Genomic DNA, 15190 nt, shown 5'->3' on the forward strand with positions numbered 1-15190 from the left:
GCATAAATCACTCTTGCCTCCCTTCTGCAGAATCCTTTGAGCCATGCAGGATTGAGCCTTGCCAGAAAATTTTAAACATGACCTTACAAATACTTATTTTCCTTAAACCCTTTTAAGAACAAGCCAGAAGAAAATGGAAACAAACACTCTAAATTTTTAATCTTGGAAACTCAATATTAAAGTAACATAGATAAGGCAAATTACCTTGAATTGCTCAACAATGTGAACAGAAGCAATTAAGAAACATTAATGCTTTCATTTCACACTTAGTTTGGCAGCAGTTGTGGAATTTTTTATGGCAGCAACAGAAACTTAAAACAGTCTCAACTAATAGACTGCATGGGGCCCATATGTAAATCCTGCATTTTAGTTAAAAACATGTAACAATAAAATGGAAAGCAACATACTATAATTCACATTAACCTGTAGCTATTACCAAAAAATACAAATTGTGTACGCTTTGTTTTTAATACTACCTAGGACTATCCTATCTCTCACCTTTCCAGTGTGACCTACTCTTGTTCACCAAGACTTTTTAAGAAGGCCTAAATATCTACAGTAGGACCCACCACTAGATTTGTTCCTGTCATGATACAGAGGAACCTGGGCCTCCACGTAAGTTAATTACACAGTAATTATAATTATAACTAAATATAATGCAACAGAGGTGCATCCAAGACAGCGCATGTTGAAAAAACTGCAGTCAAGTGCCACTCCAAAAACAAAGAGTTAAAATCCTCTGATCTAAAGAAGATCTTGGAAGTGGTCTTATGGACTTTATTATCCAGAAAATTTAGCAAAAATATAGCAAAATTTATCCAGAAACAAGTGGTTTGACAATTGTGCTTTTGCACAGGGCTATCTAAAAATTTTACACAAATGTAGCACATGGGAGGGAGAAGCAAATATTTCAGTGCTTTTTATCATCTTTGGATTCCCTATCTGTATGTCACTTCAATGCAAAATAATTTGTTTCTCTTTCCTAGAATATGCCCAGGTAATTGTTTAAAACTATTCGGCAACTGTACTTCCTAGTCAATACAATTTGCTAGTACTCAAGATGAAGTCTTAAGCTTTTTCATGGGGCACATGAGAGAGGGATATGTCCGCTAGTCACTTTGTCAACGATTTGCAGCTTCCCCAACCCAGCATGACATTGTGGTTTGTTCCTGGTCACTGATGCATTACATCTGTCAGGCAAAGGCAGTTCACTCCAAGTTTTAAGGTGACCATCATAATGCATACCTGCCACTACGCTGGTTGCAAGTGCTGAAGATTGTATCCAAGGAGCCTTGAGAAAAAGTAACATAGTTAAAACTATTTTGCAACAGTTGCTCATTAGTTCCCTTGGAGCTATAATAGCAGCGTCTATAGCAAATTTCAGTTGCACAAGCAGGAACTAATTGGATTTAGTTTCACTTTTCTTGTGCTGTGTCTTAGTGGGAGGTGCCAAACAAACAGCTCTTTTGTGAGCAGAAGACACCTGTCCACATCATTTAAGCAGATAACTGAAAAGAACAAGCTATGTTGGATAATTATTAAAATGACAGAGTATAAGTGATTAAACCAATGTTGAAACCAATTTTGCCAGGGCTTCTCCTGTTCTGCTGATCAAACATAATCCGTGGTGGCTAGCACTCTCACTCTGTTGTGAGAAAGTGTTCCCACCCTCTGTTCTGAACTAATCCGCATTTCTCCTTAATTGATTATAGGCTGCCAACCCCAGGTTGCTCTGCATTAGTTAAGTTTAAAAACAAAAAAGCATAGTGTGAAAAAATACATGGACAACAGAACGTGAGGATGGAGAGATTTTCAAAGCTTCAACTAGTACTGGAAGCATAAGCCCATAGGCTGCCCATAATTGCTGTAGCAAGATACAAGATGTTCTAAGTTTGTCTCTTGGTAGATACGTTTATAGTCCAGTGAAATTAGCATTTTATCCAGACATTTAGAATAGAAAGTTAAAAATTGCAGGGTGTATGCATTTGGTAGCTGTGACATACACAAAGATCCTAGAGAGTATAAAATTGTTTCCAGAATTGTTCTTTGAGGTCTTCTGACCATTTTCAGTTCAAAAATGTCCCGTTCTGTTGATTTTTTAAAAATAGCAATGTGTGCTTTTAGCTCCTACTTTTTTTTCAAAATGGCAACTGTCACTTAAGTTGGATTTTTTTGCATTAGCATAAAATGTGGCCGATTGCACTGGACTGTTAGCTCCATTCTCTCAAAACCACATGAACCAGTCTGTAACATCTTAACAATGAGCAGGCTCACCAGTTTGAGAGAAAAGGCTTCATTTACTATACAAAAGCTTGCACAGTACTTTCCAGTCCAGTTCTACATGTCTTATTTCTTTAACACTATCACTCTACAGGCTGCTTTAGACAAACCAAACAAAAAAACAGAGGTCTATGTCCCTAGCAGCTCTCTATTAAGATAGAGAATGGAAATTCTGTTGAATGGCTTTTCGCTGCCATTGCCATAACATTACAGAATCATGCAGAACCTAATTCTTCTGCCAGGACCTTGTAAGAGCTTTCCTTGCTGGATCAGACCAAAGGCCCATCTAGTTCAGCCTCCCTGGACTACAATCAGGAGATGAATGGATATCTCTTTCCTGCTATAGTGGAAGCAGTTCACAGACAAGTGTGAGCAGGGTTACAAAGTGTGGCGTTCCATTCTTCGCACAAGAATCCACGCTTACACAAGCAATGCTGGCGTTTCTGTCACACTGCCATGAGGAATTGACACAGATGGTCATGTGACTCCTACTGAAGCACACACACACACAGTACAGCATCAGCAAAGAAGGGGAAACCCCGTCCAGGAGTTCCCACGAAGAGTGGAAGCACACTTGAGAACCAGCGCCACCAAATGTTTGCTCCCAAACTCGCGTAACAAACCTCGGAAAAACTTATCTGCATTAACTGGACAAAGTCACCCTTGCATACATTGTTTCTCTCTACTCAAGACTGCAAAAACAGTGGTCAAATAGGTAGGAGAGGTGGTGTAAGATCCAGCAGTGCGATGGAACTGCCACAAGAAACCAACCTTCTCAACCAACCTATAACAAAGAGGGTATAGAAAATAACTGGCAGTGCAACATTGCTGGTATTGAAAAAGTTATTACAGAGTCAAGTTGTGGCACAAATTAGGGAAGGGGTGATAGCTCAGTATTAAGACACATCCTTAGAGTGCAGCAGATCCCAAGTTCAACCCCTGGTGGCACTTCCACACTTAAGAGGATCTCAAGAAGCAGGGCCCCAATCCGGCTGTCTCCAGTCCCAGAGAATGTACATACTAAAGGTAGTGCTGTCCCTCAAACGGGTTCTCTCAAAGTCTGCATCTTTCCTTCTGCATTACAAAAATACCGTTAGCAGGTCCAACGAAGGACAAGACAGTAAGACTGTTTTAACACAGCAATTAACTTGACTGCAACTCCACAGAGACATGCACTAAAGGCATTTCAAGCCTTGCGCATGGCAGAGAAAGAAGAGTATAAGATCCATGGTTGAGGATTCCACAAACTCTCCTGGGGCAGGTGCAGCTGCAGATATCTTTGAAGAGCTTTCTTCTCTCTCTCTGGAGAAGTCAGTGGTACCATTCATAGTTCTTGTGCATTCCAAATAAGCTCCTTTCAGACAAGGAGGCAAAATGTTCAGGCTTCACGGAAGAGAAGTTGTTTTTTGTTCAAAAAACAAGACCCAAACCACATAAACTTTATGAGACAAATATTTGGAGTGAACCTCTCAGCAGAAGTCAGAGTGCTTGCACACAAAATAGGTAGTTAGTTCTCCCTTTCCCTTGACATTAATGAGTCCTCGGCATTCACAGGCATATCCAAGGCTCTCCAGTATTCGGCAGGTCTCTTCTGTAACCTGTGAGTGGAACAAAACAGTGAGAGTCCATTAGAAGATTCACAACCAGCATCTTATCTCTTGAGTTTGCCTGCTGTTTCTCAGCCACAGAGCCAGAAACTGCTTACAGATAAAAAGATTACAACGAATAAAACAAATTCTGTGTATGAAACCCTTCCCCCAATACAACAAAAAATGTCACAATGGCAGCAGCAAGGAACTAAAGAAATATTTCCACTTGTCGGTCACGTAAGTTACCAGCTGCACCTGCCTCCTCCCTCTCTGCAGTCCTGGAGGCAAAGGGAGCAAGGAGTGCAGTCAGACAACGGACCACCCAATGGCCAGTAGTCAAGGGAATGAGAAGTGATGGCGGGTGATGGGAACACAAGACCTGATGAGAACATGGGCCTTGGGGTCTGCAATCCAAGAACAACACTCACAATGAGAGGAGGAGCAATCACAATGCACATACAGTAGGTCCTAATCCCAGGCCTCAGAAAGCCTCCCAAACTCTTGCAAAAGGCACTTCTGGTTTGCTGGCATAGCCCCTGCCATCCCACAGTTTTTATCATCTGTGGGATTCAGTATCTGCGGGGGTTCCTGGAATGGATCCCCTGTGGATATCGGGGGCCCACTGAATTTCTCATTTTATGCAAGCGCCCTTCAAGACCAAAAGGCAGGATAGAAATCAAGCAAGAACCTACTCACTTTGGGCAGCCCTTTCTGAAGACTGGTTTTACAGCTCCAATCTATGCATGTCTGGGTCATCCACAGGACCTACTCGCAGGTAAGTGACTACAGGATTGCAGCTTTAATGTGTCATCTTTAAGATTTATTTAAAGAGTGAGCTGACCACATAGACCTCCTTGGGTACACAGAAAAGGCCCTGCACTTGGGAACCTTCAGGATACCCAGTGCCCAATGAATGAACCTCCTTAGAGGACCTTAAAGATGTGCGTGGGGCAGGAAGGGGGAAGCACTCCGCCATCCTCCAAGAGCATCACTAGTGTGCTTTCCTTCTAGAGTTTGGCCCCCAGTTTGGAGACTGCTGTGTCCAGGAAAAGCTCCGCCCGCCCCGGTAGATGCTCTGGGCAGTTGTATCTGTTGCCCAGTAGGCTTTGCATCAGAACGTCTGGGCGTATGTGACTTCCTGGAGTGTCCCTGTGCAGCAATTGAGCTGGGAAAGATGAGGTACCAAGGCAGAACAGTAAGCACCACTCATGGGGGGAAGGCTTTTTCCAAACTCCAGACCCAGCCTGCGGGCCAGGGTTTGGAGAGCCCTGTTCTAGAGGGACCCTTCAACATACGTTTTCATTACCTGTATTTTTCCCATTTCTCCTGTGCTTTCCATTCTGCTGGCAACATTGACAGTGTTACCCCAAATGTCATACTGGGGCTTGCGAGCACCGATCACACCAGCTATCACAGGCCCGTGGTTTATTCCTGTGTGAACAAGAAAGAAAACACTAAACCTCGCTTGGAGCTTGTGAGTCTTAATGCACAGAATGGAACTCCACACTATACACACCCTTGAAGAACAGTTATCCATGAATGTGAGCAGCTGACGTCATTCAAGCGCAGAAGAATACGGGTAGCAATTTATACACAGCGACGGCAGTGCAACACTTCTGGGGCAGCTATGAAGAAAACTCCCAAAAACTCCTTTTCAGGGCAGCAGAGCTCTGAGCTGCGAAGTTTCCCTTCTGTTTTGCTGAGCAGTTCAGAAGGAAAAAAGGAAGGAGTAGTTTTCTGCTAGATCAGGGCTTTCAAACATAAGGCCTGCAGGCCAGATGCGGCCCACAGAAGCTTTATTTGGCCCACGTGATAGTCGGGCTCTCCTGTATTTTGAAAATATGGTCAAGATTTGCTTATTTTCTCTTCTGTAATTTGCAGCTGAGTTCCTAGGTGAGAAAAATAGTGCACATTTCTGATCACCACCTAACGACATCATTTCCGGCCTCTACAGGTGCCATGAATGTTCTTCAGCCTGCTCAGTAAACTGGTAGGAATTTCATCACTCTTCCTCTCTCTTGCAGATTGGGTATAGCCAGAGGGAGGCCTCTGAAGGTGACATAACTCTACAGTTGACTCATGTTGACTCAAGTCAGTGGTTCCCAAACTTTTTTGACCGGAAACTTCCTTGACCAACTGGGCCATTGGCTGTGGCTCCCCATTAGGGCCACGATCCTATACATTGTATAGAGCAGTGGGTTTTAACAAGGATTCCACAGCTTCCCAGGAGCTACAGCTCACAGTTTGGGAACCACTGACAGGCTTAATAGCACCTTACTGGATGAGAACATGGGAAGAAGAAACACAGCAAAGTTCCTAAGATAGGCATGTTTGCTCCTTCCTTGTCTTTGGAGGGTGGGAAGCATCAAACTTACCAACTCGGAGGCGGAAATTATTGAAGGAATGCCTGTTGATGCCATCCAGTTTAGTCATCAGAGCCACTGCAAACTCAACCATGATGCCAATTTGGGCATGTTGCCTTTCTTGATCCTACAAGGAGATGGAAGGGACATGAATGCCTGTGTGTGAGATCACTGAGCAATACAAGTGAAACCAGCAGAAATCTAGGCTCAAGTCTCCAATAAAGCAGCAAAGAGATTTAACACAAAACAATAATTATGAGCTGGTATCACACCAGGTAACTTACCAGATTATTCTCTTGGCCAGGTATAACACAGAGTCCTGACGCCGCCATATATGTGCTCCCAATAGTTTTGATTTTTTCAACCCCACTGAATTTAGGCTTGAGCAGCAGCTGTTTGAAAGAGGAAGGAAGATGAATAAAGCTCAGAGTTTGTTGAGTCTCCGTTGCTCTGCAAGATTTTCCTGTGCTCCTTTAGCAGAGGGAAAGAGGCTCTACCTAGTCCGCAAAAGACCCATGTCTTTTAGTCACTTCAATATAATCAGTTCTTCCTCTGCATTTCGTACTCAGTACAGACATGGAGAAACAAAATTATACGCCATGGCCATGCTTGTGTAAGATCTGGCCCATGTTTCCAATGATGTTTCATGCCATGCGTGTATACACACCTGTTTGAAAGGGGCAGATGTGCACAGCATCACATGAAATAGACTCAGAACAACTGACATGCTTCCACCCTTGATAGTTTTACCAGTTTCCAAATGAGATTGTACAACTAAAGCAAAGCCTGCTATCCTGTAGGAATATGGAAATTAACTCTTTAAATTGAGATAAAATGGAGACTATTTTTATTATATAAAGAGCACCATCTGTGTACATAGTGCTTTATGAAAGGTGAAGAGACAGGTCCCTGGCTTACCAATTTATTTCAGCATTAGCTTTCATGAAGGTCTACATCATCCCAAGTCTGTAACTCAGGTCCACAAAAGCTGATGCTGAAATAACTAGTTAGTATTCTTGGGACTACAAGACCTTATCTATGCTGCACAGGTGACTCCTCTCCGTCATGTGAGGCTCTGCCAGGTATCCTACTGAGTGGGAAATGGAGGGGAGGCACACTGAGTATAGAGCACCTTGTGGTACTGCAGAAAACCCCAGGTCCAATTCCCAGTCATCTACTCCAGGTAGAACTAGGTAAAACCTCTGGTCGAAAAACTGGAGACTAGCACTAGTCAACACAGACAATACTAAGATGGACCAATGATCTTTTTTGTCATAAAGCAATATAATATGCTCTTTTAGAAGCTGTCAACCACCAAAGCTCTTCCCATCGGGAAGTAAGAAGCAGACTGTTTCACCAGCATCTGCATAAGTAGAGCTCTTTTTCAATGCAATGGAGGTCTGAGGTGCAACGGGAGGAAGAACCCTTTCTCTTGGCTTCTCAAGAGGAAAGACAGACCCCCCAGCATCCACACAAAGTACCTCGTCAAAATCGGCAATGATTTCGTTGAGCAGCCGGAGGCACTCCAGTCCTTCCTTGTTGACATCGCATTCCGTGTAGAACACCTTGAAGTCAGGTACTGAGGCAAACAGGACACAGACACAGTCATAGGATTGATGGTACCAATCCTGTAGGAAATGCAACAACAGTTTCACAGTATCACTGCTCACAACCATCATTTCTGCCTTGTCTCTGTCCCCCGCCCCCCCCCCCCCGCCCAGTGCAACGAACAAGACAACATGGCACTAAGTGCCATTACTTTTGCTGGATGGATAGGACATGCTGGATGTATTTGTCAGTGTTTTTGTATCTGCACTGGCTCCAAACTCAATTGAAGGGGCTTTCTTAAACAGGTAGGAGCTGGCTACCACAAAAACCACCTTCCCTTCCATTCCTTCTTCCTGAAGTGTGATCATCAGAAGTGCAGGAGACTGGACAAGAAGCACAGTCTTTCAGCAATGGCTATGATACTTTGTAATGCCCTCCCTGGGGAAAGACTGCCTGCCCCCATAATAACATACATACTGCCGGCTGGTTAAAACTTGTAGGAGGACTTCAAGGAAGATGGCTTGTTAAGACCTTTCTGTGGGCTGCAGTTATATCAGCTAGACCAGTGGTGTCCAAAATCTGCTGCAAGATCTCCCTCATCACCCCTCCTACTGGTACTCCCAGGCCTCGGGTCTCACAAAATCCTATGAGATCCAATATGGTAACACTCAAATCTTGCATGATTTGGTCACAGCCATCTTGGATCTCAAGAGATTTGGGTGCCACCATCTTGGATCCTGTGAGATTTTGCAAGACGGTGGTGCCTGGCTGAGCTCAGAAGAACAGCCTGCAGAGGTACCGTGACCCTGGTAAGTTTGGGAACCACTGGGCTACACTATTGATCATTTTATTCTATTTGCCTTAGCTTCCTGTTCAAGATGCTTTGGGATCCAGAATGGAGTAAAAATGGGATGTTAAAATAAATAATCATATCCTAGATGGCAGGGGCTTCTCAGTTATCTTTGTTCCCCAATGCACCGGGGATGCCACAGCATATGAGCTCTTTAAAAAATTAGCAGGCATCCAGCCACACTGAGCAAAATAAGAATCATGAATTGTCAAAGATCCTGTTCTGTACCTCATTTAATTTGTCCCCAATAAAATGAGCAGCAACGTGAGCGGGAAGAACATTTTCCAGCAGCAGCCTGTTGACATTCTCCATGGTTTCAAACTCTTCATGTTCTTTTTTAAATTTATTCTTTTGTAGGCAGTCCAGCCGGCAATAATAGTCTATCTGCAAACAAGCAAAGGAGTCATGGAATAGATCAACACATCATCAACCTGCAGTTACTTATCCTGTTGCTTTTGTAAACACTATAAACAGGAGATGGAGTTTTTTTACCAACTCTCTGGATGGGTTTATTACCTGCTTGCATTTATAGTATGCAATCAGTTGAATCATACTTGCACCCCATTATTTCTGTTCCTGAAACTATGGACTTTACCATGATTTTATTCTGAGGATCTTGGGCCTACAAAGTGGAATATAAGCATTTTAATTCAAACAAACGAACTATTGGTGTCTAAAACATGGCCTTGTCTAATTGAATGCCTCTGTGACAAAATTTTAACTAAGAGCAGGCAATTAAATTAAGAATCTGTGAGAATCTCAATAGTAACAGAAGGGGAATATGCTTCTTCATATATTTCCTGGGAATCTTCATAAGAGGCAGGTGGGGCTATAGATTCATTTTATGACACTCCACCCTTTTAAAGTGAGAATGTTACACACTCTCTTTAAAAAAAACTGATTGACGAGGTTCCGGCACACACTGGCAGTATTTGACGCGTTGGGGGCAGCCTCCAGTGACAGGAGGTCTTGGGCGAGCCATGCATCAAGACACTATTCCTCCTTCATAAGAACAAAGTTTAAACTCTATAACACGGGAGATCCAAATGAGAAGTGCAGGCGGGCATCTTTATCCATGGGGGTTCCATCCTGGAACCTAGCATTGATAGCTGAAAATGCGGATATGGGCGAAAGCAATTGCGGGGATATTGTCCCCGCAATCTGGACGCTCTGGAGGCAAGGGGAGCTCAGCTATCCTCTCCTCCAGAGGGGCTTCTAAGCCACGCAGAGGTTGCGGACATCTGCCCGTGGCCTTGGTGGGCCTCAAAATGGTTGTTTTTGGCCAAAACAATCACTTCCTATTTTCGACTGAAAACTGGAAATGACATTTTCCAGCCAAAAACAGCCATTCTAAGGCCTGCCAAGGCTGCAGGCAGACATCCACGGCCTCTGTGGGGCTCAGAAGCCCCTCTGGAGGCAAGTGCAGCTCCCCTTGCTTCTGGAAAGTGGGGGGCGCAGAAGGGGGCTGCCTGTTTCTGTCGATTCATGAAATCATGGATACGGGGTCTGCGGATACAGGGGGGGGCCCTATACTTGGAGGATTCAAACTTCCCTTGCAGACATTTCACACACATACACAGCAACATACACACACACACACCAGCATTTTTGGCATGAATGCAACATTATTACAATCTAATTTGCTCCCAAGTGCAACATTTCTATTTTAAACGGTACTTAATTATTTATCCTAAATCACTGCGCTGTGTTTCCCAAACGGCCTCAACAGTCATTAGGCACCGTCGTAATTATAAATAGAGTAGCAAGCATGAGCTGCGAGCACACGTGGGGCTTTCCACTGTAGGCAGCACATGGGAAGAAAGCCCCTTGCGTTCCGCGGAGTTGTACGAACCAAACTTATACATCAAACTACTCATCTAGCCCAGTATTGCCTACTTGACTGGGAACAACAGAAGTTCCCCATCACTCAGTCCTTTTAACTGGAGATGTCCAGGCTTGGACCTGGGGCCTTCTGCACACAATGTGCTCTATCACTGAGCTATTGGCCCTTTCTAGGCCACTGACTGCTTAGGCCTGGCCTACACATGAAACAGAATCAGGTGGCAGAATCCCAAGGCGATTCACTGTGCAATCCTAAACCCCCGCCCCAAGCTGGCGCAAGTCCCTTGAGTGGGCTCCAGAGTGTTGCAAATGTGACGTAAAGCACGTTCGCAGCTACTCAGGAGTAGGCTAGGCCAGCACATGGCCTATGTACAGAGAGGGTGAGTTTGAGACGGGGGCTGGAGAGAGTGGTGGGATGGCACGTTGGAGGTGGTGAGGGGGTATTTTGGACTAGGGAAAAAGGGGGAAATGGGAGACAAATTTGGCCAGGATGGGGGTGAGAGTGGCTGCAGCAACGCAGGCTGGATTCTAACCCCCAGCCCATCAGTTACCCCATAGGTCTGGCTGGTGCATGACACAGGGTATGGGGAATCCCAAGTAGGAAGATGTCATTTTTTAGTAACCCCCTGCCCCCCCATTTAAAAGGCTCCCTGCAAATAAAGCACTAGCACATCAAGGAGGATCTAATACAAACCACTCTGTACTGTGCTCATTTTCTATTTGCAGGGAAATTGTTTCCACAGGAGAAGCATTCAATAATTCAATATCCCACCTATACTCGGAAATTTATTTTGTAATACATTTTTTTATTCCAACATACTTTCCAGGAGCTCAGAACGGCTTACGTGGTTGATGCCCCAGCCACACATTTTTTCCTAACAACCCTGCAAAGATGAGCAAGGCTGAGAGGCTGTGAGTGGTTTAAGGGGACCCAGTGAGCTTCAGTGACCCAGTGGCTAGGAATTAAAAATCAGAATTCCCGACTTCTAGTCTAACCGCTACACCATATGGTTGCTCCCAAGTTTCAGCCACTTCATGTCGCTGGATGGATACATGAGGCTCTGCAAATAAGGGCTGTTCAGACATAAAACTAACCATGTATTTGCGAGAACAGTAACAGTTTCCATACCTGCTTGGAGAGTAGTACCAGAGTAATATAAAAGAGGGCCAGATACAGGTTGGTCATTATGTGTGGATCTTTCATAAAAAACCTAAATTTGAAAACAGAACAACATGTGAGTAAAACCTGTGAGATACACGTTTAGCAAGTTAAAAATGCTTAAGACTCTTGTTCCTTTCTGGAGGCAATATGGGACTTACTAACAAGGGTTGCCACAGGATGTGGTGATGGCATCTGGCCTAGATGCCTTTAAAATGAGATTAGGCAAATATCTCGAGGAAAAGTCCATCAACGAGTCACGTTATGAGCCATGATGGATATGTGCAACCTCCTGATTTTAGAAGCAGGCTACCTCAGAATGCCAGAGGCAAGGGAGCACACCAGGATCTGGGTCTCTTGTGTGCTCCCTGTGGCACCTGGTGGGCCACTGTGAGATACAGGATAGGACTGAACCCTTTATTAATTAAATTACATTAAATTTTTCCAGCAGCTGGTGGGGAAAACAAAAATAGACCATGAAAATATATCAGAGCTGATAAGGGTTTGGTTAGGAGGCTGATTTGTCTCCTATACTAGGAGATGCACAGATCAGGCCTATGAATGCCTACTCAGAAGTAAGTCCCACTAGAATCAATGGGGCTTACTCCCAGGATAGGATTGGGCTGGAAATCACTTCATCAATGGCTGACAAGTATTCCCTCCAAATAGCAAGATTCATCACTTTAAAAATACAACCTCTACTCTTCAGTCAAACAACAAGATTTATAAATCACTTTAAAAACTGTTCCCTTTTTCTGCTCTTGGCCAAGTAAAGTGTGTGCTTGTCTCTCCTCCCCCCCCCCTTTGCCAACTGCATGGAAACAACTTTAAGAGCCCTGGTGACTGGTCAAATAGGAAGCATTTTATTTGGGGAGGGGGGAGGGAAGAAAGCAGGACGGTTTGGAGATCAAAAGGGGAGAGTGGAAGAGGGAGGGGGTTGAAAAGAGAGATTTCACTTTGATGAGAAGCAATCTTCTGCTTTAAAAAAAAAACGCAGAAGACGGAGGGGCTCACATTCTGCCCAGGAAAGGTGGTATGACTGTATCGCTGTGAGAGGACTTCCTGCGCTCCCCCCCCCCCGTGCGTTTGTGGTGCGTCCCCAGGGAGCTGAGCCTCACAGTTTGAACAACACTGGCTTATGTGCTTCATGCCCCAGACACACATTTTCTCCTAACAACCCTGCAAAGATGAGTAAGGCTGAAATATCAAGATAATAATGTTCTCACATCTTACAATTTGCTGGAACGATAATAGCATTGCAACTTACGTGACATACCCTGAACTTTTAAAAGCACTATAAAAATGCTTTCCCCTGGGGAAAATTTCCCCTGGGGGCTGGGGCTAAGAATAGGCCCTCAGTTTGGCTGTACTTGTCGTAAGAGGCGACTAAACAGCCACCGGGTAGATGGGACTCGTCAGCCTAGGAAGGCAGCTCATCTAAGAGAAGGAAACTCTGACCTCAAACCTCCACTGCCTTGTGGCTACATCCAGTTCTGGAAAAGGCTTCAGGAGTCAACCTCGAGGCAAAATCAGGAGCCGGAGTCCCTTAGGCAGTTCATGGCTGAACACAGTCACGTTCTGGCAACTCCTGCGACGCCGCTGGAACCAACCGTATTGGCTTCTGCCTTTCCATTGGACCATTCCAGCGACGTGGAGAGGGGGGATTTGCTGCATGGGTAACAGCCTATCCTCCATACCTTCTTTACCCAGGCTTCGCGCACTGGAGAGGACACTCCAACTTCGCCATACGGCGTCGGCACAACACGGGAAGCAGCAGTTTACCGGTTATAAGTCTTTGCTCGATTGGCGTAGAGCATGACGCCAGGGGCTGCTTCCGACGGTGGGAGAGATCATTGCATCTCATTGGGCAGCTACCGCCCGCCTTAAGCTGGGCAGTCCCCAGCCAGTAAGGTGTTGCCTCGCCACGGTCCGTTAACCTCATGGGGTGCGTGGGGTTTAGGGTGAAAACCGACAAGCGGATCGACAACTCTGCACCATGCAACAGAAAACAGAAAACTACTGCCCTAAAGCTGGGCACCTGGAACGTTAGGACAATGACACCTGGCTTCTCTGATGACCTGCAAGAAATAGACGACGCACGCAAAACAGCTGTCATCGACATGGAGCTGAGCAGACTGCAGATGGACATCGTCGCCCTTCAAGAGACTAGGCTGCCAGATTCCGGATCTGTCAAGGAGAGAAATTTCTCATTTTTCTGGCAGGGAAAACCACCAAACGAAACCAGGGAACATGGCGTTGGCTTTGCGGTCAGAAATACCCTGCTGAAATCCATCATCCCACCTACTGTGGGAAGTGAAAGAATTTTGTCCCTGCAGCTCCAGTCATCAGCAGGACCTATCACTCTCATCAGTGCTTATGCACCGACTCTGTCGTCTCCAGCAGAAGCCAAAGACAAATTCTATGATGACCTGGCCACCACTGTCAAGAAAATCCCTGTAAAAGAGCCATTGTTCATCCTCGGCGATTTCAATGCTAGAGTTGGTGCTGATAACAGTTCATGGCCCACTTGCTTAGGTCAGTTTGGCACTGGGAGGATGAACGAAAATGGCCAACGCCTGCTAGAGTTTTGCTGTCATCACGGTCTCTGTGTCAGCAACACGTTCTTCAACACAAAGCCCCAACATAGAGTCTCTTGGAGACATCCAAGATCAAAGCACTGGCACCAGCTCGACCTGATCCTCACCAGACGCTCCAGCCTTCCCAGCATCAAGATCACACGCAGTTATCATGGTGCTGCCTGCGACACTGACCACTCCCTGGTGTGCAGCAGAGTGAAACTGCAAACAAAGCGACTGTATCACACGAAAAAGGAAGGAAGACCTCGCATTGATACCAGCAAGACCCGGGATCAGAGAAAAGTGGAGGAATTTGCACAAGCGCTTGAGGAATCTCTTCCAGGCCCGGCCGACGCAAACGCATCCAACAGATGGGAACATTTCAAGAATACCGTTTACAACACCGCCTTGTCCATATTCGGCAAGAAGACCAACAAGGCGGCAGACTGGTTTGAAGCCCACTCTGAGGAGTTGACACCAGTCATTGAGGAAAAGAGGAGAGCTCAAGCAGCATACAAGGTCTGTCCCAGTGAGCGCAACCTGCAGGTCCTCCGAACTGCTCGCAGCAAAGTCCAACAGACTGCCAGGAGATGTGCTAACGACTACTGGCTCCAGCTCTGTTCCGAGATACAGATAGCAGCTGACACGGGCAACATCAAGGGGATGTACGATGGTATCAAGCAGGCCCTAGGTCCAACACAGAAGAAAATTGCCCCTCTGAAGTCTGCCACAGGCGAGGTCATCCAGGATCGGGCGCAGCAGATGGAACGCTGGGTGCAGCACTACTCTGAGCTATATTCCAGAGAAAATGTAGTCACCGAAGAAGCACTGAACAACATTGAGTGCCTGCCTGTGATGGAAGAGCTTGACAGTGAACCAACCCTAGAAGAACTTCACGTGGCCCTGGACTCCCTTGCCTTTGGCAAGGCACCTGGAAAAGACAGCATCCCTGCTGAAGTCCTAAAATGCTGCAAAGAGATCAT

At 45.4% G+C, this 15190-nt stretch overlaps 1 protein-coding gene across 2 annotated transcripts in view; it reads right to left on the reverse strand.

Annotated features, from left to right (window-relative positions):
- Positions 1-134: 134 nt before the first annotated feature.
- The window catches only part of ADCY7 (adenylate cyclase 7), a 60856-nt gene continuing 45800 nt past the window's right edge, over positions 135-15190 (reverse strand). Inside the window, exons 20-26 of one of the 2 annotated variants that reach the window (XM_066637007.1) lie at positions 11602-11683; positions 8859-9014; positions 7714-7860; positions 6517-6624; positions 6245-6359; positions 5176-5300; positions 135-3878 (exon numbers count right to left, since the gene is read on the reverse strand). In XM_066637007.1, coding sequence (XP_066493104.1) covers positions 3750-3878; positions 5176-5300; positions 6245-6359; positions 6517-6624; positions 7714-7860; positions 8859-9014; positions 11602-11683 — 862 coding nt within the window. In that variant the 3' untranslated portion in view covers positions 135-3749. Of the gene's footprint in view, positions 3879-5175; positions 5301-6244; positions 6360-6516; positions 6625-7713; positions 7861-8858; positions 9015-11601; positions 11684-15190 lie in introns of those variants that run through there. The other variant, XR_010794888.1, reaches the window with a different exon arrangement.

The sequence above is a fragment of the Tiliqua scincoides genome, chromosome 9 (assembly GCF_035046505.1).
Source record: "Tiliqua scincoides isolate rTilSci1 chromosome 9, rTilSci1.hap2, whole genome shotgun sequence".
Taxonomy (NCBI): domain Eukaryota; kingdom Metazoa; phylum Chordata; class Lepidosauria; order Squamata; family Scincidae; genus Tiliqua; species Tiliqua scincoides.